The 26,191-nt window shown below is 34.0% G+C and overlaps 3 protein-coding genes across 8 annotated transcripts; 2 read left to right on the forward strand and 1 right to left on the reverse strand.

The window, feature by feature from the left end:
• Nucleotides 1-30: 30 nt before the first annotated feature.
• LOC18043791 (dual-specificity RNA methyltransferase RlmN) lies at nt 31-3,470 on the forward strand. Of its 2 annotated transcripts, none has more exons than XM_006438338.2 (9): nt 31-375; nt 474-553; nt 769-871; nt 1,050-1,165; nt 1,318-1,448; nt 1,540-1,648; nt 2,213-2,404; nt 2,500-2,636; nt 2,782-3,470. In XM_006438338.2, exons 1-9 carry the CDS (start codon nt 81-83, stop codon nt 3,068-3,070), a joined length of 1,452 nt encoding a protein of 483 aa, XP_006438401.1. In that variant the 5' UTR covers nt 31-80; the 3' UTR covers nt 3,071-3,470. The 2 variants fall into 2 exon arrangements, with proteins under 2 accessions (XP_006438401.1, XP_006438400.1); XM_006438337.2 differs by having other exon boundaries at nt 1,068-1,165.
• Nucleotides 3,471-5,424: 1,954 nt separating this feature from the next.
• Nucleotides 5,425-11,239, forward strand: LOC18043792 (deoxynucleoside triphosphate triphosphohydrolase SAMHD1 homolog). 2 transcript variants are annotated; one of them, XM_024185613.1, is made up of 20 exons: nt 5,425-5,469; nt 5,551-5,691; nt 6,354-6,391; nt 6,493-6,515; nt 7,254-7,360; nt 7,440-7,491; nt 7,601-7,685; nt 8,341-8,431; nt 8,793-8,825; nt 8,982-9,049; nt 9,154-9,216; nt 9,426-9,481; nt 9,563-9,636; nt 9,720-9,812; nt 9,906-10,007; nt 10,171-10,251; nt 10,334-10,425; nt 10,540-10,555; nt 10,761-10,874; nt 10,960-11,239. In XM_024185613.1, exons 2-20 carry the CDS (start codon nt 5,584-5,586, stop codon nt 11,059-11,061), a joined length of 1,398 nt encoding a protein of 465 aa, XP_024041381.1. In that variant the 5' UTR covers nt 5,425-5,469; nt 5,551-5,583; the 3' UTR covers nt 11,062-11,239. The 2 variants fall into 2 exon arrangements, with proteins under 2 accessions (XP_024041381.1, XP_006438402.1); XM_006438339.2 differs by having other exon boundaries at nt 5,446-5,469; nt 5,565-5,691.
• A 4,180-nt stretch (nt 11,240-15,419) lies between these two features.
• On the reverse strand, nt 15,420-25,093 carry LOC18043793 (ubiquitin-like-specific protease 1D). Of its 4 annotated transcripts, none has more exons than XM_006438340.2 (14): nt 24,586-25,093; nt 23,692-23,734; nt 22,536-22,630; nt 22,196-22,446; nt 21,959-22,007; nt 20,611-20,726; nt 20,498-20,530; nt 20,303-20,398; nt 19,228-19,330; nt 18,617-18,714; nt 17,255-17,377; nt 16,330-16,444; nt 16,037-16,087; nt 15,420-15,950 (listed from the first exon to the last, which is right to left on the reverse strand). In XM_006438340.2, exons 1-14 carry the CDS (start codon nt 24,934-24,936, stop codon nt 15,807-15,809), a joined length of 1,668 nt encoding a protein of 555 aa, XP_006438403.2. In that variant the 5' UTR covers nt 24,937-25,093; the 3' UTR covers nt 15,420-15,806. The 4 variants fall into 4 exon arrangements, with proteins under 4 accessions (XP_006438403.2, XP_006438408.1, XP_006438405.1 ...); XM_006438345.2 differs by having other exon boundaries at nt 16,037-16,144; nt 22,536-22,621; nt 24,586-25,092; XM_006438342.2 differs by having other exon boundaries at nt 16,037-16,144; nt 24,586-25,092.
• Nucleotides 25,094-26,191: the final 1,098 nt, after the last annotated feature.

Below are 26,191 nucleotides of genomic sequence, written 5' to 3' on the forward strand. Positions count from 1 at the left end.
CCTAAATCGAGTGTTTGTAATGTGACAACATCTAACATGATAAAACTGGAAAAGCTGATTTGGCCTTTCTTTCGACTAAGATGAGAACCCTTGCAATTGCAAATATGGAGGTGGGCAGTGTGTGGATGAGGCTCGTGCGAGTGCGAGGGGGAGCTCCCTCCGTGTTTCTGATGAAACCTTCGGCGGTCTCTTCATCCTCCAAAACGACACGTACAATTAGATATAAAAATCATCTTTCAACCTTTTTCCCTTCCTCAAACCCTCCACCTATTACTTTCCTCTCCCCTGTGTCACCAACTCGCCGGCCCCTTTCAACTGCTACTTGTTCGCCCCAGATTCCTCTAGCTACGATCGAAGACTATTGCTCCGATGCTGGTGGGCATGCGCGTGTTTATACATGTTTGTTATATATTTAATCGTATATGTGTTTGCTATGCATATTTATGGCAGTAACCGAGTTGGTTTTTTGGTAGGAGGTGGTGATGACATAAATGTTTTACCAAAGAAGGGTTCAAGGGTTCTTCTGAAAGGAATGAGTTTCACTGAACTCCAAGTATGTACTAATTGTCCTCAGTTTTACTTCTGTATTTTTCAACCCATTTGCTTTTTAAGCATATTTTATTAGTGATAAATAATATAATTGTTCTTTAGATCATTAGACGTTGTGTTTTTGGTTCAATGACACTAGATGATCTGGGTCTTTATATATTAGTTTCATAAACAAGATCTGTGAGTGTTAAATATAATTGTGCTACTGTGTTTTGACAGCAATGGGTTCGATCACATGGGTTCAGACCTGGTCAAGCTTTGATGCTGTGGAAGCGCCTCTATGGGGATGACATATGGGCACATTGTACCGATGAATTGGAAGGTACTGCATGATCATCTGCTTGGGCACTCTTGATATTACTTGGTTAGATTTTATCTCTAATAGCATTGCTGCACATTCAATTTTCAATGGACGTGCTTTGCCATGTTATGCTTTTGTAAGTTTGTATTTGGTTCTTTCCCAGGATGTTTCTTTTTTGGAGGTGATTACTCGGTTTTAGTAATTATATATTGTGTAGGTTTGAACAAGGATTTCAAGAAAATGTTGAGTGAACATGCTGAATTCAGGGCATTATCCTTGAAAGACATTCTCACATCATCCGATGGAACTAGAAAGGTAGAAATAATCTTCTTCATCTACTCTAAATTAGTTAGAAACAATCTTTAGGAATACTCTTGTACTATGGTTGCTAATATTCAATATGTATTTAAGACTTGCATTACATTGAGAATCTTCGCATTGATTTTGAAACTCGCAGGAGGTTTCAGATTTTATTTATGCTGGATGATGGACTGGTGATAGAAACTGTTGTCATTCCATGCAATAGGGGCAGGACAACTGTTTGTGTTTCAAGTCAAGTGGGATGCGCTATGAATTGTCAGTTCTGCTACACTGGCAGGCAAGTTTTAATTTACTTCTCATACTCTGTAATTCCCACTCTGTTTTACTTCTGCGTGCTTCATTCCATGATATGTCAATTTATTTTGTAGGATGGGTCTGAAGAGGCATCTGACTGCAGCTGAGATTGTAGAACAAGCAGTATTTGCTCGGCGTCTGCTCTCGAGTGAAGTTGGCTCGATTACAAATGTTGTATTTATGGTAAATGCATATTTAGGGTAGATTTCCCGTGATCTAAACGTTTTCCAGTAGAGGGAACAATATTGGGGATGGCTCTATAATGATCTGCAGTCTTTAATCGGGTAGACAGTGTTAACTTGCTTTATCTGGTTTGCCCATTTAACAAATTATGTGGCAGACTTCTCCACATAAACTGTGTGTATGACCATTGGTTTTCCAGTAATTAAAAGAGCTTTTGTTCTTTTCTTTTGTGTTTACAGGAGAAAAAAGGGGCCTCTTTACTTTTATATTTTTGTTTAGTTCAATCAAAGGTTCACTTTAGTCCTTCATAAGGACTGCAAGTGCTCAAACTCATGCATGTTTGCATACATACTCAAACAAGAAAAAGGATTTTAAACTTGACTGGAGTTTCCATGCTCTTATGTTGATTTTGCCTAAGTGTCATCAAGTTCTTTAGTTAAGAAATGTTGCTATCCTCATCTATCCACACTGCTAACCAGGGAGCTTTAGATTATCAGTATGTTCTGAATTAAACTAAGGTTCTCAATATTGTTTCTAATTAGTGAGATAACAATATATTTGTAGGGAATGGGAGAGCCACTTCACAAGGTTGAAAATGTTATAAAAGCTGCCAACATAATGGTGCATGAACAGGGTCTTCACTTCAGTCCTCGCAAGGTCACTGTTTCTACAAGTGGGCTTGTTCCCCAGCTGAAACAATTTCTCAATGAATCTAATTGTGCTTTAGCTGTTAGTTTAAACGCTACAACTGATGAGGTATTTAAGTTTCCAGCTTATTCTTTTTCTCACCAACTGTCAACAGTGCTGAGTGATAGAGAGATGTTATTGACCACCTTTTACAAACCATGCAGGTCAGAAACTGGATCATGCCGATTAATCGGAAGTATAAACTAGGACTGCTTATTGAGACTCTTCGGGAGGAACTTCACTTCAAAAATAATTACAAAGTTCTCTTTGAATACGTAATGCTTGCCGGAGTTAATGACAGGTTTGATAATTTTTTTTACCTTTTGCACACCAATGGTGAACTTAATTAGATATGAGGGTTCTCTCTCTCTCTCTCTCTATATATATATATGTGTGTGTATGTTTACAACTGTAGTCAGTGGGCTGATGTCTATTTCTTTGTGCAGCTTTGATGATGCAAAGAGGCTTATTGGTCTTGTTCAGGGCATTCCATGCAAGATCAATCTCATTTCCTTCAATCCTCATTGTGGATCACAGTTTACACCAACCACCGATGAGAAAATGATTGAGTTTCGGAATATTTTGGCCGGGGCTGGGTGCACTGTTTTCTTGCGTCTGAGCAGAGGGGATGATCAGATGGCAGCCTGTGGTCAGCTTGGGAATCCCGGTGCAATACAGGCTCCCTTACTTCGTGTTCCAGAGAAGTTCCAGACGGCTATAAATGCATCAATCTGATTATTACTTCAGAGAGATGTTCCCACTAGCTTATTATTTCCCCAAAAATGAAACACAAGCGACTTATGTGAATTGCATGACCATCTGGCAAGTCCAAGTTCGTCTCAAGAGCATTAAGGAAAATTTACCGTGTTTATGAAGTTTGTATGATTAGGTTTCTGATTGGAATTTAAAGATTCAAAATTTCTAGCTCAAAAATGTAGAACAGGGTTTTAGTGAAGCCTTGGTCATGTTGATTGCATGACCAAGAACTATTTTTCAGATTTAGGTAAATCTCAACTCTGTCTTTGTGGTAGATAGGATAATTATAGCTGGGAATTTTCCTTAGTAGAGAGGTGATTTTGACTTCGGATGAGTGGATTGTTGAAATTTCAAAACAAGCTAGCTCGTTCATTTTTCATTTTTTCATGGACTCCTCCATTTTTCCAACGAGTAGTTGAAATTGAGTTTCATATTTGTTTTTTACTTTATTTGCAATTGAGTCAGTATAATTTTTAATTTTTTTTTAATGAAGTCTGCTGTTTTTAGTACAGTTAGGTTACGTTTGGCACGCTGAATTGGATTTGACTAATTATTAAGATTGGACTAGATTAAGTTGGATTGGATTAAGCTGGATTATATTATGTTCTGTATTATGTTTGGTACAATATCGGATTAGGCAATGTTAAATCATATTTAAATACAAAAAAATATTTATGAATATTTAAGAGTAATAATTAAAATTAATTTAAAAATAATTAACAAGAGCATTAAATATGTAATAAATTAGTTATTGGGTAGTCATAATTATAATAAACAAATATAAATTAATAAAATTATTTAATTAATTTTTATTATATATTTTAGATATATTTTATTTTATCAAAAAGTTAGCAAATAATGTATATATAAAATCAATTATTTAATTGTATTATTAATTTTCATGATTATTTTTAATATTACATTGGTGATTATTAAATTTAATACAATCAATTATTATAACAAATTATTAAATAGTTAATTTTATTGGAGTAAAAGTACCAATTTAATTAAACTATAAAACAAAATAAAAAATAAATTCAAGTAAATCATGAATAAAATAAATAAATAAATAATTAAATAAATTTTAGGTTTAATTAATTAAATTTTAGGTTACAAGTAAAAAATAGTGTTATTTATGAAAGAAATATGAATAAATCTTTTTGTCTTATCCTAATCCCATCTAAACCCACTTATAAATTGGGATCGTTAATCTCATGATTTAAGTACTAAATTTAAATTTAGTCCTCCCTAATCCAATCCAAGCAAAGTAGCCAAACATGGGATAAAATATTTAATCCCAAAGTTAATTCAATCCTATACTTAATCTAACTCCCAAAGATCGCATTAGTGTTGTTATTGTCTCCATTTGTGGGTGGCGTGAGTGCTGGGGACAAGAAATGTCCCTGTCATGCTATTTGGCTTGGCACCAGTCTAGGCAGATTCTGTGATTGTTCCCTCCTCATCTCGTACACATGGTCAGATTCGTTTGCTTCAGGTTATATCCTTTTTTGTTTTTTTCCCCAATAATTTAATTGCGAGTACGTTCGCAGCGAATAGCAGTGAGAAGTTACGGCTCCAATAAGTTAGTCTCTCAATATAAAAGCAGGCCAATAATCACTTAGCTTGCGTAAACAGTAAGCAGAAACGATACGGTTGCCGTGCCGTGACTGTCTCAGTTGAAAAACTAATCCAAATTAAATTTAAAAATATTGAACGTGCAGCAATTGTACTCCTTATAAAACTTAAGGATTTTTCAGACTACTAACTCCCAATCAAAATTTTCAGTGTAAAAGTAAGTGATAAAATAATAAAATTAAGTGGACTAATAGATAAATGTTACTTAATTATAAGATACGTTAAAAATAAGACCCAAAACTTAATTCAATGGACCCATTCGATCGAGGACCGACGCATGGCGCCTCAATTTTTCATGTGCTGAGTAAAGTGAGCTGCTTTTGTTCTCCGAAAACACAGGAGAGCGACAAGTGTTACCCAAAATGAAACGCTAATTGTCGTTTCATCAGAAAAGCTGATTCGGGAGCTTTCCATCTGTCCTTCTTTGCTCTTTCCGTTTTCCTAACAGAAAATGGTTTCGTTTCACATTACACGACTCGTTACCACCACTGAAGGCTTCATCCCTGATTGGATCGTGCATACCACGCTCGAAAACTTGCGCGTCGGTTGACCTATGACTTTTTTGGCGGCATCGCCACATGACTGCTCCTCCAAAACCAAAAATCCATGTGTGCATACAATACATTCACTCCCCTCCCCAGCCCTTTCATTTCCTACATTTTCACTCTTAACTAACTCTTCCCACCCTCCCCCCCTCCCCTCCCTCCCTCCCTCTTCATCCGTTCAAATTTTCAAATCCGTAGGTACTAGAATTTGAAATTTTCTCCTTTTTTTTTTCTAGTTCTAGTTTCATTTTTAAGGTTTAATTTTCTTCATTTCTTTAGTTTCTGTGTTTCAGAGTACTTAGCGAGGTAACAATGGGAGCTTCTTCGACCGACGAGCTGTTGAAATCAAACTCTTCGCAGAAAGAACGATACTCGAAGCACGTTCATGATAACGTTCACGGAAACATCTATCTGGATCCGGTATTGTCAGCTCCATCTCTAAATTTTCGTTGTTTCTGAATCATTTGTAAATTCGATTCTCGAATCTCTTGTATGCGTGCCTTTGCTGTTTGTTTTGTTTTGTTTACTAGAGCATTAACTTAGAACCGATTGATAAATTTTGGTTTAATCTGTTTTACAACTTTAACTGATTTTGTATGACATTTTTGAGTTTGAATTTGATTTTAATATTTTGATTTATGATTTTCTTCTTGAGTCCGGATCTTCTTTAAGAATTGTTGACGCAACTTAAATTTGAAAGTGTGAACAAAACTTAGAAAAGAAGTAAGTGAAAAACAGAGCAGATATGGAGACTTTAGAGATCGTTTATCTCGTATCATGCTATATTAGTTATTTTTATATGGAACGAATGAACATCTTTGTTAAATGTTCAGTTTAGTAGTTGTTAATTTTTGTGACTTGTAAATATCCTAGTAGTTGCTGTGTTTTGTCACTTTATTGTGGAGATAGCTGATTGGTCATTTATTGTATGTGAAATAGAAAACGTGACGTGTCTTTTACTTAATTGTCTGATCTGGACTTGGCTTTTTGCATTTTTGATATTACCATTAGGTTGTTACAGATTTCTTGGAGATGCCATAGCTATAAAATTGAACTTGCTTATTGTTTTTCTGTGAATGCAGCTGGCTTTGCAATTCATTGACACTGAAGAGTTTCAGAGGCAAGTATGATAGAATTGATGTATCTGAACAGATTTATCTGTTATTTCTTCTTGGATTCGTTAATTAAAACTATAGTTTGTTGATTTGTTACATATTGCAGACTCCGTGATCTAAAGCAACTTGGTGAGTTTCGAACTACTTCTAATTTTTTAAGAAATTTAGTAATAAATGATTCAATTAGGTGATTATTGTAGATTTGAAATGCTGGTTCATAAAACTGGAAAATATTATCCAACTTATGACACTGGTTAATTTTTATGGTTAAATGGTTGTGGATGATCATGATGAAGACAATGTATTCATTGTTTCTAAAGTTAACTTGTGTAATTCCTAAATTTTCCCTTGAAATCTGTTATTAGTTGTTCAGTTTATTACCTTACTGAACAAATTTTTATGGATAGAATTCATCTTTCCTAGTGACTGCTGGATTTGCTTTAGTCAGTACATTGGTGGTAGGCAGAGTAGAGATTGGTGGCCGTACATTTTTGTTTATTAACACTTCAATTAGTGCCCATATGAAAAACTAACATTCTCTGTTAAGTGGATTGTGGTTGCCATGACAGGAGAAACCATTTGAGTGCCAATTAATGATTGCAATATATCATTAGCTATTTGATAGCATTTTTAACTTGCTTATCTAGTATAGATTTTCGTTTGAGTTCTTCTGACCATGCATCGCCTCATTAAACTGAAAAAATGTGTAAAAAATTGACTTGTAATTGCTAGAGAATTAGTTTGTGGTAACACTCTCACTGATTGACTAGAAAGGTCCTGAAAGGGTGCCCATAATAATATCTGATAGATATGCTGCTTTCTAAATCTTAAAATTGTTAATAAGCTAAATTTCTTTCTTGCTTCCAGGTTTATCACACTTGGTTTACCCAGGAGCTGTACATTCTCGTTTTGAGCATTCACTAGGGGTTTATTGGTTAGCTGGTACAGCTGTTCAAACACTTAAAGATTACCAGGTAGGAATTTGTCCAAATAATTCTCAGAATGAGAATTATTATGAGAATCTTTTCCTCATATGCATGTGATCCTTTGTAGGGCCTAGAGCTTGATATTGATGACATTGATATACAGACGGTGAAACTTGCTGGTAATAAGATTCACATATCGGCAGATATTCATTGTTTTCATTCGTCTGTGTGAATCTGTCAATGTTGTGTTCATTTTCAATTCTAATGTTTTGTTTATTTTCTACATAGGACTGCTGCATGATGTTGGCCATGGGCCATTCAGCCATATGTTTGAGAGGGAGTTTCTTCCTCGGGTTCTTAGTGGCTCCAATTGGTGAGTAACATCTCAGTGCAATAGTAATAGATCAGGGGACGGATTTGATGGTGACAAACCAAGATGTCAGAATCATTGTTTTCAAAACAATTTGTTTCATTGATAAATAACCTTTTTTCTATCTATTGAAGTATTTATTTGGTGATTCAGTGATCATATGCAATTTTCTGTTCCTAAGACTTTGCTTGGAACATTAGTGGAGATAATTCTGGATGCTATGTAAGAATTCGTGGTATCTAACTGGGATACATGACTATCTGTTTTCCATATTTCCAAGGTCCTCACTACGTTTTATACCTTCTGAGGCTAGAAAGTTCCAATAAGGTTTACATAGTTAAATTTTACAAAGTTTTTGAACTTGGTTCATTCTTGAGAAGTAGCATAAGGGACAATATGTTTTGATTAGTTATCACTAATAATGTAACTTTTTTTTACATCAAGCGGTATAGTCAGGGTGATGAAACATAATATTCTATTCAGATCTGCAATGATCATGTGAAAATTTGTATAACTTTTTTAAAAAAAATTATTTTTTAAGTACTGCATGAACAAAAACCAAACCCCTTCCCCCACCCATCTGAGCAGGGTTTGAAGCCCAAACCTGTTGTACCACCCAAGCAGGTTTACTAGTGATTACTCTGATTTAATATTTCAGGTCTCATGAAGACATGTCCCTGAAGATGATAGACTACATTGTTGATCAGCACTATATTGACATTGATTCAGGAAGGCTTGATAGGGTGAAGGTTAACCTGTTTAGCCATCTATTTTTTATCCGCTTCCTTTTACTTTTCTCTTCAATAACCATGATTTCTGAAGCTGCTGGCCATTGGAGTTCTTCAATTCCAACATATAGACCTATAGACAGTGAGGGTTGTTGCTCCAAGAACACCAACTTTGCACTCATTTTCATTTGGAATGAACTTCTTTTTCTTTTCTTTCTTGCACCCTAATCCATCCTTCCCCTTCAAGCGGCCACTTGCAGGCGTTCAATTGTTTGTGGCACTTTTGAATTTTTAGATTATCGACTTATACAGTATACCTTTTCTTTTCTTTTCTATATACATGTTGAAATTTGGGCCCTGACACTTTTTTTTGGCTTAACAGGAAATGATAGTTACTAGCCATGCTTCACAGAAAGTATGTCAGATTGTCCAACCTTTGATTTGACTTCTTCTCCAATACATGAGAACATATTGAAGCTATTTTTTTACACTTATAGCTCTGAATTTATTTCCATTGGTGTCTTATTTTTATCATTGGCATTTTAAAAGAAAAAAATTCTTAAAAATGTAGAGTGCGAAGGAAAAACAGTTTCTATATGACATTGTTGCAAATGGTCGGAATGGAATAGATGTAGACAAGTGAGTCCATGAATATCTCATCTTTTATTATATTTTTTCTTTCATTTAATTGATCTATATGGTTTTGACAGGAAAACAAGTTTTAATACATCATTTGTTCACAGGTTTGATTACATTGTTCGTGATTCCCGCGCTTGTGGTCTAGGCTGCAATTTTCAGTTCGAAAGGCATGTGCTGATATCCTATTTATGCTCAGTCTTACGGCAGATACATGTTCATGTAGCCTTCAGTCTTAATTATTTCTGAATTTGAGTGATGTTTCTAAATGTTCAGAGGTTGTAAACGAGATTGTTGATTTACTGACATGCACTGTATGTGATGCTGCAATTCTTCAAGAAAGGAGCCAGTGATAGAAAGTTTTCATTTTTATTTGCAGGTTAATGGAAACTATGCGGGTAATGGGTGATGAGATATGTTACCGAGCTAAGGATTGTTAGTAAATGCTGAAAACCTTTTTCTGACTTACACAGGTAGCTATTATGTTCTTCAATTGATTTTTGAAAATTTGATCAGATCTTACGGTCTACAAGTTGTTTTCTGCACGTGCTGATTTGCATCGAACAGTCTATACACATGCAAAAGTGAAGGTGCCTTTTTTTAACTGATTTGTTTCATCTGCAACTTAAAATGGTGGTGGAGGCATCAGACTTGACCAAATTTCACTTTTCAGGCAATAGAACTTATGCTTGTAGATGCACTGTTAGAAGCAAACGAGCATCTTGGAATTTCGTCCTCAATTCAACAGCCAGCAGAATTTTGGAAGGTAAACATAGAAAATCATTTATGATTTCGTAGTAATTTCCATTATTGTACGTTTGTGACACTAGCACTATCACTATGCTGCTAAAATATGCAGTTAGATGATACAATAATCAATGCCATTTTAGCTGATCCCCGTCCAGAACTGAAGAAAGCAAGAGATATAATTCTTCGAGTTCGAAGAAGGCAGCTATACCAGGTGTCATATTATTTCTATCGGGACAGAAGAGTTTGCTTCATCCGTAGTCTTTTTTTATCTGTGTCAGCCCGTCAGGAAAACTAAATTCGGTATAAAGCTTTTTTAGCATATTCCGTCATGTTCAAATGGAGTAGAATTCTATATTTCTTTTTATATTTTGCAGTTCTGCAATGAGTATTCAGTTCCAAAGGCAAAGCAAGAGCACTTTAAAGGCATAAATGCACAAGATATTGTTTGTTCCCAGGTCCAAAATACACTACCTATATTTATATAAACTTCACTCTGACAGTAAAACACAATATCTCAAAGAGTGATTTGTCAATCAGAAAGCTGGTGAGGTCACACTAAAAGAAGAAGATGTTATTGTGAGCATTGTTAAGATTGATTTGACTCGTGGAAAGAAAAACCCTCTTGAAAGGTATGTGAATGATACAGGTAAACAATGCTCATGATGGTTTGATGCATAGGCTGCTGCTAATAAATTCTAATATTGATCTCTTCTTCTTTGTGCATGTGCATTCTTCCTATGCAGCACGAATTTTTATCAGGTGACAGGATCACTTCCTCTGTTCAATATACTTTACCATTGTATGAAAGCGCGACTAGTTTAGCCTGCTACTTTAGCATAGAAATTATCAGGGGATTTGTTTTCCTTGAGCAAAATAATAGCTTAAATCTATTCATGTTGCAGTGATATTGTCTTCCCATTATATTACTTTTACAGAAGAGATTTTAACATCCTAATTCTATCAGGATTATTGTTCTGATGTGAAATTCCTAATCGACAAAGAGGAGCGCATCAGTCATTTGCTGCCCACATTCTGTCAAGACATGATTGTGAGGGTGTACGCCAAGGAGCCCCATTTGGTCAGTAAGAAAAAATAAAATTGTCTATCATAACTGGTCAAATCTATTACTTTTCAATACTGAACTAATGGAATTTATCTTACAGGTGGAAGCAGTTTCTGATGCCTTTGAGAATTTTCAGATGAAGACATATGGTGAGAAAACGCAGGTGCATTCAACTCCTGAGAAGAAGAAACGCCGAAGATAAATATTACCTGCAATTGTTTGTCTTACCTCTACCTAATTACCTTCTATTGGAAAACATGAAAAAATTCTATTCGTAGAGAACCATTAAAGCTCAAGGAAAATAACTAAACCAAGTGTATAAATACATATGCAATTTGTGTATAAATCCATCTCTCTCTCTCCCCATTTAAATTTGGATGCACGGCTTATATCCTCAGCATCTTTTCTCTTTAGTCTTTTTAACTTCTTAATTATCTTCATCTTATGCACAGCAGATACATGGATTATGGAATGTGGATTTTTAACGTCAAATTAACTTTTGACGCAATATCACAACCATTTATCTTAATGAAGTGGTATAAAAGGTAAAACATTAGTAGACATGATCATTCTCCCATAAATGTTTGCGAATTACTTATTTAATTTACCTTGAAACACTTGTGAAATGTTTTAAAATTAAGCATTTAATACTAAATATTTGAGGAAACACTATGATTACTATATCCTATATTCATTTTCGTGCATGCGCATCAACTCAATGTAAATGATTAAACAATAATTATACATTTTCATACTATTATACCTATTTTCTGACACAATGATCATGTGATGCTTTCAACCAATTCTTTTATATCACGCAAATTACTATCTTAGATTGTACAAGAAATTTTTTATATTAATTTATAGTTGTATCATCATTGATAATTAAATATGTCTGGAACTCCAATCAGCCAATAAAAAGAGTGTTTGGGCAAAAGGAAGCAGAGAGCCCACAATCTGGATTAACTTCTTTTATTTCAATCAAATTATTGAAGGGGACAATCAAACCCAACCCGGCACACGTTCTTACTCCTCATCCGTACTATAAAAAACATATGCGTATATATACACAAAGGGTTGGTATGAATCGGGTTGGATTGGTTTTTAAGTTTAACCCAAACGAAATTAAATAAATTTGGGTACCCAAATCAACTAACTCTTTATAAAATAACACAACCTAAATTATTTAAATATGATTTGAGTTTGGCTTGACTTATGATATGTTTAGATTACGTTAGATTCTGAAAAATAATTTAATTTTTTTAATAAATTTAGACTATGGAAGAATTACTTACCAAATGATTTTCGAGATACGCTAGTTTCAATTTGGTTTGGATTGTGGGCTATGGGTTTTTAGCCCACTCCTCACACCTCAATTTATAATAAATATTTTAATTAGACTCAATTTTTTTTAAGAGTAATGATATAGCCACAAACTCTTGTACAAACTTATTTTGTATAAAATGATGTGGCATGATAAAATTGGTTGAATTAAATATCACTTGGCCCACATGATTTTTTTTTATTCATTTATATTTTCATTCAACCAATGAATTAATGCCAGGTCAGTTTGTACAAAATAAGTTTGTACAAGAATTTGTAGCTGTATCATTACTCTTTTTTTAATCCAAAGGATTCTTAAGTATTCTTGAAAAAAAATAAAAATTTTAAAAATTATCTTTGCACCACTTTTTTTTTGTCATATATACGTTAACCACTACAAAATTTTGACATGTTCTCTACACTACCTTTATTTCTAAACTTGTATCAATCAACCACTTTGAAACAAAAAATTTAAATAAAATGATTATTTTATCCCTAAATGAATTAAAAGCTCATTTTATCCTACAAAATTTTTAAAAATAAAAAGCTATTATTATAAGAATACTTCTGAATTTAGTAAAATAAATAAATCTCAAAATCTAAGATGTTAATTTTTATAATTATAATCTTTAAATGATAATTTTTGTAATTATAATTTTTTATTATTCAAAGTTGGTTTAGACTATTATTATTTTAGTGATTACTTTAAACATTGAAAACCATTTGATGATTGTGAAATTGTTTGATAATTGTAATTGTATGATTGATTAGAAAAAAATTATTTGAGATGAGTATTACATGTTTTTTAGGTCGAAAGGATTAAAAAAAAGAACAATAATATTTTTTCAATTAATTAAATGGTACTTATACACCCAATTTTTCAATAATATTTCATCAATTAATTCAATGATAATTATAATTTTTTATTTTAAAAAAATTAGGATAAAATGGTTATTTAATTCATTTAAGGGTATAATGGTCATTTTTATTTAAAATATTAATGTCAAAGTGGTTGATTGATACAAGTTTAAAAACAAAAATAATGCAAAGAACATGTCAAAATTTTATAGTGGTTAGATGTACATACGACAAAAAATAGGCAGTGCAGAGATAACTTTTCAAAAAATTATAACACATTTCATTTATTCTTATAAGTGGGCTATTGCCCCCATATCAGAATTTTCTCCCTCATTCAAAGAATAATTGAGTGGAGGTCATTGCAATCTTTATTCTTTACAAAAACATTTGTGAGTGTAGCAGATATCCCGCAAATATTAGAGAGGGTAGGCAACTGATAGTACTTCATAAGAATTTAATGTAAATTAATGGTCATACCTAATTGTCTAATTGTAATATTAATAATTGACTACAATAATAGCAGTTTGTAGATATCTAACATAATATCAAGTTGTCTGATTGTATTATCGATATTATTAATAAAAAAAGAAGAAGCAAGAATAATGGCAAATACGATCAAAGAAACGATTGCTTTGGTCGAGGCAGTTTGGTTCCGTCCACAAAGGCCGTTACAGCGATCAAGAAGTTGCAAATAGCTACTTGCTACTTGCTACTTGCATGGATGCTCAATGCTTTATTTCCAGATGAATATCAATATGATATATATATATATATATATATATAATAAATAATATATAACTCAGCACCAACACCAATCTAAAAGTTAAATCTTTCAGTAAAAGGTAGTTACACTGTGGAAAAGAGATGCAAAGAAACTTTAAGCCCCGTAATATTGTAGTTCCACTAAGGGCAGCTTCTAAACAGGAGGTTTCTGTTTGCTATGATCTCAATCACCCTAATGCAACAAAGATATCTAATCTCTTTAATCCTTTCTCTTTGATTTCTTTTTTATTATTTTTTAAAAGAAAGAGGTAGGAGTGGACAAAACCCAAATTAATTTTTAACTCCTACCTTTCCCAAAATTTGAATATGACTTACCAGTTAAAAATTATGATGTTTGAAAACCATTGATCATGCCCCTACCGACTTCTCTATGACTTATAGAGTTCCACAAGAATGGAGCTAGCATAAGTGGGGGCAACTGCCCTATAAACTTAATTGAAATGTCTCCATGAATTGAATGATTGAAGCTCGTACCCTCATGAACTTAATAGAAATGCTCTCATGAATTGAAGTTGTGACCTGTTATATCGAATTCATTCTTAACTTGGCCCCTGTATACTAGATTTCTGGCTCCGACTTTGGAGTCCGTAAGATTTTGTAAGCTTATTGCTGAATTTATTATACTTTTTCCGTATCCTGATCATCAGTTCGTAGGTGCCGCAATGGATACGTTACAAGAAAACTCCCAATCTCATAAAAATCAAAATGGAATATCAAGTGACCAGCGACAGAGTGTTGTTGAATAACAGGGAAAGGATTTTCAATGTTGTCGTCTGGGTTTATTTCTGTTTCATTTACACTTATACATAAAAAGTATCATTTTGAACAGCCAAGTTTTGAGTGTTGACATGTACTCCCTTCTCTTCTCCTCTTTTTGGAGGTTGAATTACCTTCATTCCGACAAGAATGTGCAGAGATGTAAAGACATGCGATACTGTCAAGATAATTGGACTGATTCTGCAAGTTCCTAATGAGATGGCGGGTTTGCTTTACGATTATAGTCAATCACTCTGTCCTAAAAATTAAACTTAAGCTTTTCAATAGCCTTGATCAGATCGATATTCAATAGGGCGTTTCTCACTGAATCCAGAACCCAACTAGAGGGCAGAGATGCATTGAGTTTTCCAATCGTAGCGGCCGTGCCCCGTATTTATTGGCTCCACCAGAAGGTACAGGCACTATCAAAATCGGAAACATAAACAGCTTCAGGATTTGCTTCTGCTTCGGTTCAAAGGAACCAGGTGCGCGCAGATCTGAATTTAGATCACTTCCTTTTCTGAGGTTGACTGTAAATAATGTAAAACTCATAATAACTAAATTCATCTCTAAAAACCACCATTCCTAGCATAAGATATTGGGACTGCTGCTTTGCCGAAGCACTTTCCCTGCCTCCACCAAAGAGTGGAGATTCCAAACTCTTATTTTTTATATTAAAAAAAAAAGTGCGAAATTGCTAGACGGGAGAATGGAGAGTAATGATTTCAGCAGGAGCAGCTGGACGGAGTCATATATTTCAAAAAAGCTTAAATTTCATGTTCCGTTAGATATCACCTTGATCTGATTCCTCCTAAGTTAGGACTGAGAGTCATAATATTACAAAAAAGGTATACCCGCATTCCAATTCACAAAAAATTGGCAATTTCTTTTTCTGCCTGTACATTTCTTCGGATAGGCTGTTCAGCTAAAACCTGATTACATAGCACAAAATCTAAACAAAGAACCAAAAAAGAAAAAGGAGGAAAAATGTAAATGGTGGCCATTGTTGTAAAAGCCACCGTGGCTAGCCATCAGCGCTTCTTTAAATGTCAATGGCATTTGGACCCATGTGGCAGCATATACAGAATCAATTTCCTAAGGTTTCTCAGATGTCTGATTTGGCCATTAATTCATCAATAAAATGATGGTGGGGTGCAAAATATTTGCATATTCTATTATGAACTATACATGTATCGCTAGAGAACCTGTGTAATACCCGCACCAGTTTCAGGGTGAACAACCACCTGGAGACGTCAAGGACTTAGAATTACAACATTCTGCACTTGAAATTTGAAATTGTTTCTTAAGTAAGTTCCTGATTTTTATTCTCAACCCAGAGGCTTCTTCAGGTCTGAACCACCGCTTGCCGAACTGGAAAGGAATATCAATTAACCAACATCTTAAAGATAAATGACATAAGAGACATAGCAAGTTCTATTAGTAATGGCGGGAAGTACCATTGCTAGATCTTTCTTTTTCAGCCTTTCTGGGGCCTCTTCCATGAAACGCTCCATGAAGAAAAGCACAAAGAGACCACAATCATAATCATTTTTTTGTTGGGGAACCTGATTGAAAATTATAACAGATATCTTTTTGGTCAAGTTTTAAACTATATAATACTGTATCAAGCAATCTGAGATTCATGCTATCATGTTTCCATGCCATTGAAAATGAACGAAGACAATTCAAGACATTAGGTAACAGTAAGCATGCAATGACTCAACTTCACATATTTGAAATAAAAATTTACCGGAATTATTCTATCATCAATTCTACGAGGAAGATGTTGCCATATTCTCTCAGCAATTGGAAGATCTGAGGGAGAAACTTCTTGCTTCAAATAGTTCCATTCTTCTTTTAGAAAGCTACAACAGAACACAATTCACATCATTGGTATGTTAAGAATAATAGGTGAAGGCATTCAAAATGAGCAAAGACCAAGGGCCAGAAGGAATTAGCTATAGCTACGAGAGATATTGAATGGAGACAATTCTAAGTTTCACCGGTAAGCTATTATGCATTTAACATGATTTTACAGTTTCAGGCTTATTGCTCTATATGATGCAACTGCGAATTAACTAGTGCACTGTGAAAACCTAAGAAAACCATTTCCTAACCGCCCTGAACAGAAAGATTTATTTTATAACTCTCAAGCACGTGGTAGCATGTCCTCTCCTAACAGAAATACAACGTGCCAGCTTCATTTCTTTCACAACAATCATACAAACAAGGAAGTGATCGTGATAGAAACAAGAGATGGCTATATGTCAAAATAAACTTGTGTCTATAGTATATTAACGAAAAGATTTATTGTATGTGTAGTAGTTCAGGTGCTAAGTGAAAAACAAGGAAAGAGAATTTGTTAACAATGTAAAAGAATAACCATGTGAAAATTAAGAGAAAATATTTTAACACACACATTAGTTTAAATTAAAGAGAAAAGGTTGTAATTGCTAAATATTTAACTATTACATTTGAGATGTTTCAAAACATTGTACTGATACCATGAAGGATTTTGAATATAATGCAACTGTTACACTAAATCACAGTAACTTCAATCAGCTGAATGTCTGATGAAGCTATTCTTTCTGCTAATCTCATGCTTCCAAACATTAAAAGAGATCCACAGTAAAGACATTGCTTCATAGTGTGATAAATACTTATTCATGTCTTACCTTCTAATGTTACTGAAAATCGAAAGGCTGCAGTGAAGTTTTAGTGAATCCAAATGAAGGATAATTGGTCCTGATTCATCTTCCTTGTCCGGGATACAAATAATCACCAAGCTCCAGTGAACACTGAACACACCGGCACCATATAAATAAATCAAAAGATTGTGAACTAATTCAATCCAAACAAGAGTTCTATTAATTCTATGCTAAGGGAAGTAGGGTACTACAGCCAATCAAAAGTTCTATCTATTAATTCTATGCTACATGCTAAATAAAACCCCAAAACAGCTTGAGCTAAATAGATCCCAAGCAATCCAATATTGAGACATGGAAATTATATGCTGACAAAATAGACATTCTTTTTTGACAATTCACTACCTGAAATTGATCTCATTAAGCTCCAATGGTCTTTTTTTTTTAAATCTTGGCTCCAAATGTTCCATTTGTTCTCAATGTAAAGCTTGTCTGTTAGTAGATTGTATCCATATTTTTGTAGTGCAATCATGTTGACAAACCAGAACTTCATAAACAGCTCACCTTCAGTTGTTGAGTTTTATATTTAGTTCATACTCTAATTATTTAGGCACTATTATAGTGGTGAACACTTTTTGTACCAGTAAAAGCATGACTTTCTTCGTTTGAAGAATTTATCCATTCGGTAAGCATAGAAAGTTCGAGGAACTTCGAGGTTAAAAAATAATTATTGAGTAAAGAATACACATTTGAGTCCATTAAGATTTTAGATTCAATTGTTCAACAAGATCCATGAACAAAATGCCAGTTCACTGAACACAGCCCATATTTGGTTGGGGCAACACTTAATTAAGATACAGGGATAATTCTTGCAAGATCATTCTAGTAGCCTTTCAGTGATTGGCAATTAGGAATCAGGAAATGTAAATAACTTGTTTAACTCAAATAAGAAAAATCGCATTTCAGCAATTTTATCATTTTGTTCATATAGAACCACAAAGATGCTTGCTGCTGATTAGGGACAGCAATTATCCAGCATGGGTATCGATAATTGACATCCATATCCAAATCCGATACTTATCCAGCAGTGCTGATTGCTAGGTAGAACCTGAGAATGATACCACACAAGATATATCTGGATATATCCGATGAAGTCCCCCCCCCCCCCCCCTCTCTCTCTGATAGGAAACTGTAAATTGTATTAATGATGAAGAATCTGATGAAGTTTTAGTTAATCAAAAACCTCTTAAGCATCGTAAATGACAACTATTCATTGTGGTTTATTTTAGAGGTATTCACATTGTATTTCTGATGAAGTATTTGTAAATGTAAATCTAACTTAAAAGCACTATACTAACTTCCACAAAAGAACTCGGAAAACAGAAAACTTACTCTTCATGTATTGGAATTAGTACATATGACTTTTGAAATATATTGACACCCTTCCACCACCTTCGAAACTTGATAAAGAAAGAATCCTTGTCACCCCCCTAAAATATTACGGGAGAAGACATTACAATAGCCATTATTCAAGAAAAAGGAAGTATTGCCAATAAAGGGACACTAGAAAAACTAAATATACTGGTTCAAGAACCCCCATAGGCATTAACATATCAAATTTATCAGGAAAACATATTTGATCATGTTTTCCAAAACAATAAAGTCCTTGAAATCATCACTAACCAAAACTAGCATGAAGTCACATATCATCATGAACCATCCTTTTTGGTTTCTTCAAGATATTCATGGAAAAAGAAAATAACCAACAGAATCTTAGGCATCCACATCAAGATTAAGAAAGCCACAGTACTAGTAAATCTAATGCACAAATCTAATACATCAGGTATCCACAGTACTAATAAATTACTCAGGTACCTAGCTCTAGCTGTTTCAGTGTTTCCTTCAGACTCCAGTTTAAATGGCTTACAGAATCCTAAAGTGGAACCATCAATTGATGTGTTAATAGGAAAAAGAAATAATTAAATAACCAAGAAAGTAGCTACCTTGTGTGATACAGCTTCCTTGAGCTTACTGTAAAAATATGTATTGAAAAAATGGCAGTCTCGAATGGCCCTGTTTGTTGGAGATGCTTGCAGCTGCAAATACCTAGAAAATAAATTCAGAAGCAATTAACTAGGTATACGCCAAAGAAACTGATGACTAAAAGATCCTAACAGATAACAATAAAGGGCAAATAGATCCCTAAAGTAGTGCATAAGAAGAAGTAAATAGAACACCGGGAATAGATAATTGCATTTAAACTTCGAAGTTGCAAAGTAAGGAAATATAACGTCTCCTACCTAAAACAGCATAAGGTTTTTTGATGCCAAGAAATATCTTATCTTCCTTTGTACACTGAATTCTCTAAATGTTAATGGTTTCTATCTCACAGTGAATAGAACCCTTTGAACAGTAATGTACATGTCAAAAGTACTATGCAGCAGACTATTCAACCCCATTGCACAACTTAGCTGTTTTTAAAAGAAAACGGAGAAACTTATATTAAACAGTAAGAAATGTACAAAGGGAGAACAAATTGCACAACTTAGCTAGAAATAGTATTCTGTGAAACTGATATGTTAATGTTAAAGAAGTGTTTCTGCACGAACACAAATACCATTCCTTTTATACCAATTGAGTTAAGTATCTTTTTCAAAAAAAAAGGAAATGACATTTTACTCTATTCACATCACAACAAACACCCACATTTATGAATACAGTTTTTTTTTTCTTTTTTGATATCTGTTTATTTATTTATTATTATTATGACTATTATTTTTTTTGAGAAGTAGGAATACAGTAGATAAGTATCTATTAACCTCAAAATGGCCTGCAGAAACTTTAACAGCACAGCTAGAAGCTACAGCTCCAACAAACAAACCCTTGAGTAAACCACCATAAATAGATGAGAAAATCACATCTAAGATTCCAACTTGGAAGGAAAGAAAATCCCATAACAACCACAAATTCACTTCAAGTGCTGTGCGGTAATACATTGTGGCAAGGGGACAAGAATTAGAGTTTAGTTTCGCCTTCCCAATCCACGTATCAAATGATAACTGTATCCTAGGCACTTACCGGATGTAAAAATTCATAATAGGTGATGTCAGATAAGCTGCTGGGGCAAGGTGATTTATGTCCGTGTAACAGATTTCAACAGATTCCGGATCAACCCTAGTTCAAAAATGATAAGTGTCAAACAGAAATTAACTCTAGTAATAACTGTTGCCAAAAAAGCAGTCTTTACCATCTAAAGAAAGGTCGGAAGAGTACCTTGATGGGTAGTAGATCTTAGCGTCTATCATGCTGAAAGTGTTACAAGAGTTGACAGTTATTGTTGGCATAAAGTAAGAGCACTAATGACCAGTAAAGAAAGTCCTACTGACCATTCAGCAAATTCATCAGCTTGCTCTGTTGTCTCTATGTGCAGAGAGCCCTCTGATTCCTCTGATGCATCTTCAACTGGACTTTCATCCTCGTCTAGGAGAACAAGGTTCTGCTCCTGTTTGGATTTTTTCACCGTGAATCTTATCAATCAATGAAGACGAACACCAAACAAATAGAGAAAAATATACACCCATTGCGGGACAAGCTCAACAATGCACCCATGGGCAACCATAGTTGTCTGTGCCAAATTTCTCACAACAGGAACAGATTCATCCACCAACACACTAGGAAAAATAGGGTGTCAAGGTAAAATTTCCCAAATTCTCTTGCATGATCTATGCTTTGTTTGATAGGGTTCCATTCTTTTATCGATAAATAACCAATAGGGTTGAATTAACAAGTAATTGAGTATCAGATTTGATCCTCAATAGCTCTATATATTAAACAATAAAATACTCAACATTTGAATAAATTTTATTTCCATTGAAAGGAGTCCCAGATGTACCATACTTGCAGCATGGAAATCCGCCACCAAGTCTGAGATTTGGGTAATGATGGTTGAAACTTCCAAACATATCAGTAATCATAGTTAGTAAAAAAAACTTGCAACATCAGGTCTGTCATTCCTTCAGCCATATTATCGAAGACTACAGGACCTTCAGTAAAATTTCTTGGAGACAGCTTCATCTCGAAGCAAAATGATAGGCACATTCTTGCAAAACATTTATTATCTCAGAGAACAGTTCAATGATTTACTCCATTCTATGATAAAAACAAGCTAGCATGCCTACAAGCAAGTGTTTGCAGGAAAGAATATATAATTGAAAGAAGATCAAGACAAATCCATTAAGCATTTCAACTAGAAAACACAGTTTTTTAATTCTATATAAACTCAAACATGGAGGGTATTCCAATTCTTCCCATCTTATTGTTGGGTTTCCCAATGAATAAGGATAAAGCACGTCAATCAATTGAATAGTAGATTAATTAATTAGAGAGAAACTAAATGGGTTTTGATTACAAATCTTTGAAATTTTCCAAAGACGGCTCCGAAAATAAAATTATCAAAATTGCTAATATTGTATATCCTCCAAAATAGCATGATACTCATCATTTGAATTACATATATCCTTACAAAATATTATGTAACAAAGAAATAACAAACTTTTCTTCAGCCACGAAAACTAATTATTGATGCACTCTATTTACCTATCATTGTAAGAGAAAACTATACATAAGTTTTCTATCATTCCCATAGTTTTAAACATTTTCCACTTTCCACCCAGGACTAAAGTTCATCTCCAACACATTAGAGTAGTTTCATTGGTAAATAGAAAAACATCATACCTTCCTAAGCCTTGGATTTTTTGATGGTAGGACCTCAAATGATTCCTTCCTAATAAAAAAAGCGCCCAAAAAGAAAAAAAGAAAAAAAATTAGAAATATCATCCAAGCCATTCATGTCAGCTGACAAGAAGGTGGATAATTAATATATATCTTGATACTCCAGGAGACATGCAAAACATTAAACAAGAAACAATTAAGTAAAAGAAATGTGTCATATCAACTGAAAAATATGCTAACTTCTTGGGCAAACAACTGGACGAGTTCTCTCCACTCTGATGGGATGGACAAGTTAAAGACGCTCTCTCCTTTTGAGAACCATTTGAATTAAAAGATTTATCTCCTTTATGGAAAGGCCATTTTCTTGATGATGATCGAACTTTTTGTCTTCCCCTTTGTGATAAGTCGCCATCAGACCTCATTTTCTGGCGGTCACAATGAGCCAAGATCGATAATTCTTTATCAAATGCATTTGCTTCTCTACAATCTCTCTGTCAAATGAATTAAAAATAGGTAAAAGGGATTACATTGGCTACAAAAGAGGCTGCAAAAAGGTCATGCAAAAAGCAGAGTACCATACATTTTCTTCCATCTTCTCCCTAAAAACAGAGGTAAACGAGGATTTTGATTGAATTTGAGGTGATGGAGTCCTTTGTGTAAAGCAATCTGAAGCATCTAGAGAAGAAATTTAAAATCCTGAAGTAGTCGTCTCGTTAAAAGTAGCAGCAAAATCCAATGCCAAATGGTTATCACTCAAACCGAGCAATCATTTACCTTATACTGATCTTCATAATCACAAATGATGCAAATCATGCATTTCAACTATAACTAAATAAAGACTATTCATTACGGAATACCACAGTACCCCACTATGCTTACATTTTGTTTTAGAGGAAAGATATTGTATGATTCAATTCTCTTGACAATGTAAGTTGATTCTGCACCTAACCACAGCAACTAAAGAGCGAAATTTAACTCAAGGTAGGAATAATATTTAATGCAAGCATAACAAAAGCCAACTTTCGGCCATCGAAGTACTATTTAAAAGAAAAACAGTAGACCAACCGCAAAGTTCTATTTAAAAATAAAATGAACAAATATCAGCTCTAACTACCAGTAGGTGCTAATGCAGCAAGCTGTACAATAAATAAAATGCATGCATATACACACTCAACTAGCAGACATTTCACTTAGTCACATCATTCCAAATCTTTTCTGGTAATCTTTTACTATACTTCATTCTCTCTGTCTTGTGAAGCACAAATCTTAAGAACTATTGTATTCTTAATAATCACGCCAAGACGCCATTCATTGAAGAAGGAAGTATTTTAAGAGATAAAAGGACAGAGAGAGTGAACATTTAAGAAAGAGAGAGAAAAAAAAAACTTTCGAGTTCTATTACTATCTTCTGCTTGTCTCATGGCTATAAACATTTAATATAAATAAAGCTCACTTGGGGATGCTGCTTGGGAGCTACAATAAGTTGTAAGAAAAATAGTGAAACTTGAAGTTGTGAAATTGTATATCTTCACAACTCCAAATTTTATCAAAATGACCATTTCCCATTTGTGATTAAGTCACAACCATGACAATTGAACTCTGACCTCCCCTAGGCCTTGACTTGGCAGAAGCCCAAGTTCTAAACCCTTCACATAAGGGAATGTACTGTCACTAAATACTTATAAATAAAATGGTCACAAACTTGTAGGTCAGGTAACCTGGATAACATGGCATACCTGAACTAGGAGATTGTGTCAACTTATCGCATCCATCAATATCCTGCCCAATCAGAAGTGCAATGAATCATGCTTAGCATTTATTGTTTTCATGAATAACATATCAAATATGATTTCACCTGCTAGACCTTTTTCTAACATTTAGCAAAGTGCTCCAAGATATCAAGTACCTGACTGAACCCGGATGCTGGGAATAATTTAATTTACATACAATTTGTTTTGAGGGGCAAAACTCCATGAAACAAGTATACAAGAGTGTGTGTGTGTGTATACACGCATATATATGTATGCATGTATAATATGAACTGTAAATGCTAAAGGTTACGAGACAATCAACATCTCACAATCCCAAAATGAAGAGTATTCTCAGAGAATAGCCTGAATGAGAACTAACAGTAAGTCTAATTGGAGAAATACAATCCTCCCTCATACCCAAAGCACAAGCTAAATCCTAGTCATCAATTACAATTACAACTCTTTATCAAATAATAGATACACATTACATTGATTACATCATTGGTGTTATCAGAAATGGCTAGTGAAATAAAAGTACAAACCTAAAATGCACTGCTTAAAGCTCCCAAAGAGCAAGCCCTATGCTCCCTCACACCTCGTAGGCACCAAGTAAACTAATAGACCAAACTTTATGCTGTTTAATTATAAACTAATTAAACAGTAAATTAAAAGCTATCAATATTTTGACCACAAAACATTTAAGAACAAACAACGAAAGTTTACATACTGTATAACACATTATAAGAGAACTTCAAAAGAGAGAGAGAGAGAGAGAGAGAGGAGAAAATTTTCTATCCGTTTCTTCAGTTTTTGTACTTCCTCACTCCCTTAACAGAAAACCAAATCGAATAAATAAACAAATAAGCTTTGAAGTCTTACCAAACAAACCGGCACAGCTCCAGCAAGCCTCCTTCGCTCGCACTCTTTCTCCAGGCGCGTAACAGTAGCAAGAATCTTCTTGCCTTTGTCGGGCAAACAATGACGCACCTTTGAGTAAGTGTCTTTCATCCTCGCAATCCTAACACCGAGCTCCTGATCAGGGATTTGCCTATCAAGTTCCTCTCCACTCCCAGGGTCATCGCTCATTGGCACCGATTTTTGTGCGGGTGTCGGTGGGCCCGACTTTTTCACGATTAGCTCCGCGGGTACGTCGTCGTTTCGCCCCGGAAGTACCTCTTCCCAATCAATGTTAAGTTTCCTCTTGTTGCGATTCTCTGCTTGTTCTTCCATACAACTAATTCTTTTGAGACCGAGAGACTTCGGCTTCCACCGGTCCCTCCTCCACTGTGCTCCTTTCCTTTTTTTTTATTTATTTATAATTATTTTTCCCCTCTCTCACTCGCGCCTCAGCTTGGGGAAAAAATGTACGGGTCAGAGAGCTTGAATAGTTTCCCCTTTTTTTCAATTCATAAAGGTGCTCACCGTAATGCCGTAGGATCAAATTTTGATGGTTGAGATTGAATTTGGAGAGTGCGAATCTTTTAAATAAAGCTTTCCAATTGTATTCATGATATAAACTTTTATCCCTTGACTTCATCAAATCATACGGTTGGGAGAGTTGGTGAGATGGTATTATTAAATGCTATTTTTCTTTAACCAAAATTTGATCATTAAATGGTGATCTGGTTTTAAATAAGATTCAAATATTTTAAAAGTCTTGCTAAATTGTATTTATTGAAATTTACAGTCTAATTAAAATAGTATAAAAAAAAAAAATTCACACGATGATCGATTTGGCTCACCTTCATTCTACTTATTTTTTCATGTTTTAGCTGAATTATAAATTATTATAAATATAATTCAGAAAACTCATACTTTAATTGTCTTGCGTTCGCATTAACTTTTTGAGATCAATCTCAAGTAGGTAATAAAAATTTAATTATATCTAAACCATGTAAAATGAATTTGAAAGAACCATAATTTTACCCAAAAAAAAAAAGATGCATGAAAAATTCATTCTCAAATAAGAATAAGTGTGATCACCATTTAATTGAATTTAACAATAAACAATCATTTGCATCGCTTTGTTTACACTTTCCATTTATTTCATGTTTAATACGTATCATTTTCAAAATTACGTTGTATCCACTTACGAAATTATCATTAAAGAGATATAGTAACTCCTATATTATAACGCCTTTTTAATTTTATTTTCTAAAATACCTCAACTTAATTTGTAAAATATTAACTCTCATATTATAAAAGTCCTACCTATAAATAAATGGTCTTTTTCATATGACTCAATATACTAATGATTCATATTCCATAATTGATGAGTTTTATCATTTGAAGTCATAAGGATAAAATTTAATAATATTTTATGTATTGTCTTATATATTTATTTCTTCCTCTTATCTATGCCCCTAACTAGGTGTATTTTTGTTACTTATAAATTTTGTTCATCCAATTCATCTTAACTTTAGATTTTAAGTTCTCTAACTTGGCCTAGTTGGGTCCATTGTGAATTATTGAATATTTAGAAATT

The sequence above is a fragment of the Citrus clementina genome, unplaced genomic scaffold, assembly GCF_000493195.1.
Source record: "Citrus clementina cultivar Clemenules unplaced genomic scaffold, Citrus_clementina_v1.0 scaffold_4, whole genome shotgun sequence".
In the NCBI taxonomy this organism is placed as follows: domain Eukaryota; kingdom Viridiplantae; phylum Streptophyta; class Magnoliopsida; order Sapindales; family Rutaceae; genus Citrus; species Citrus x clementina.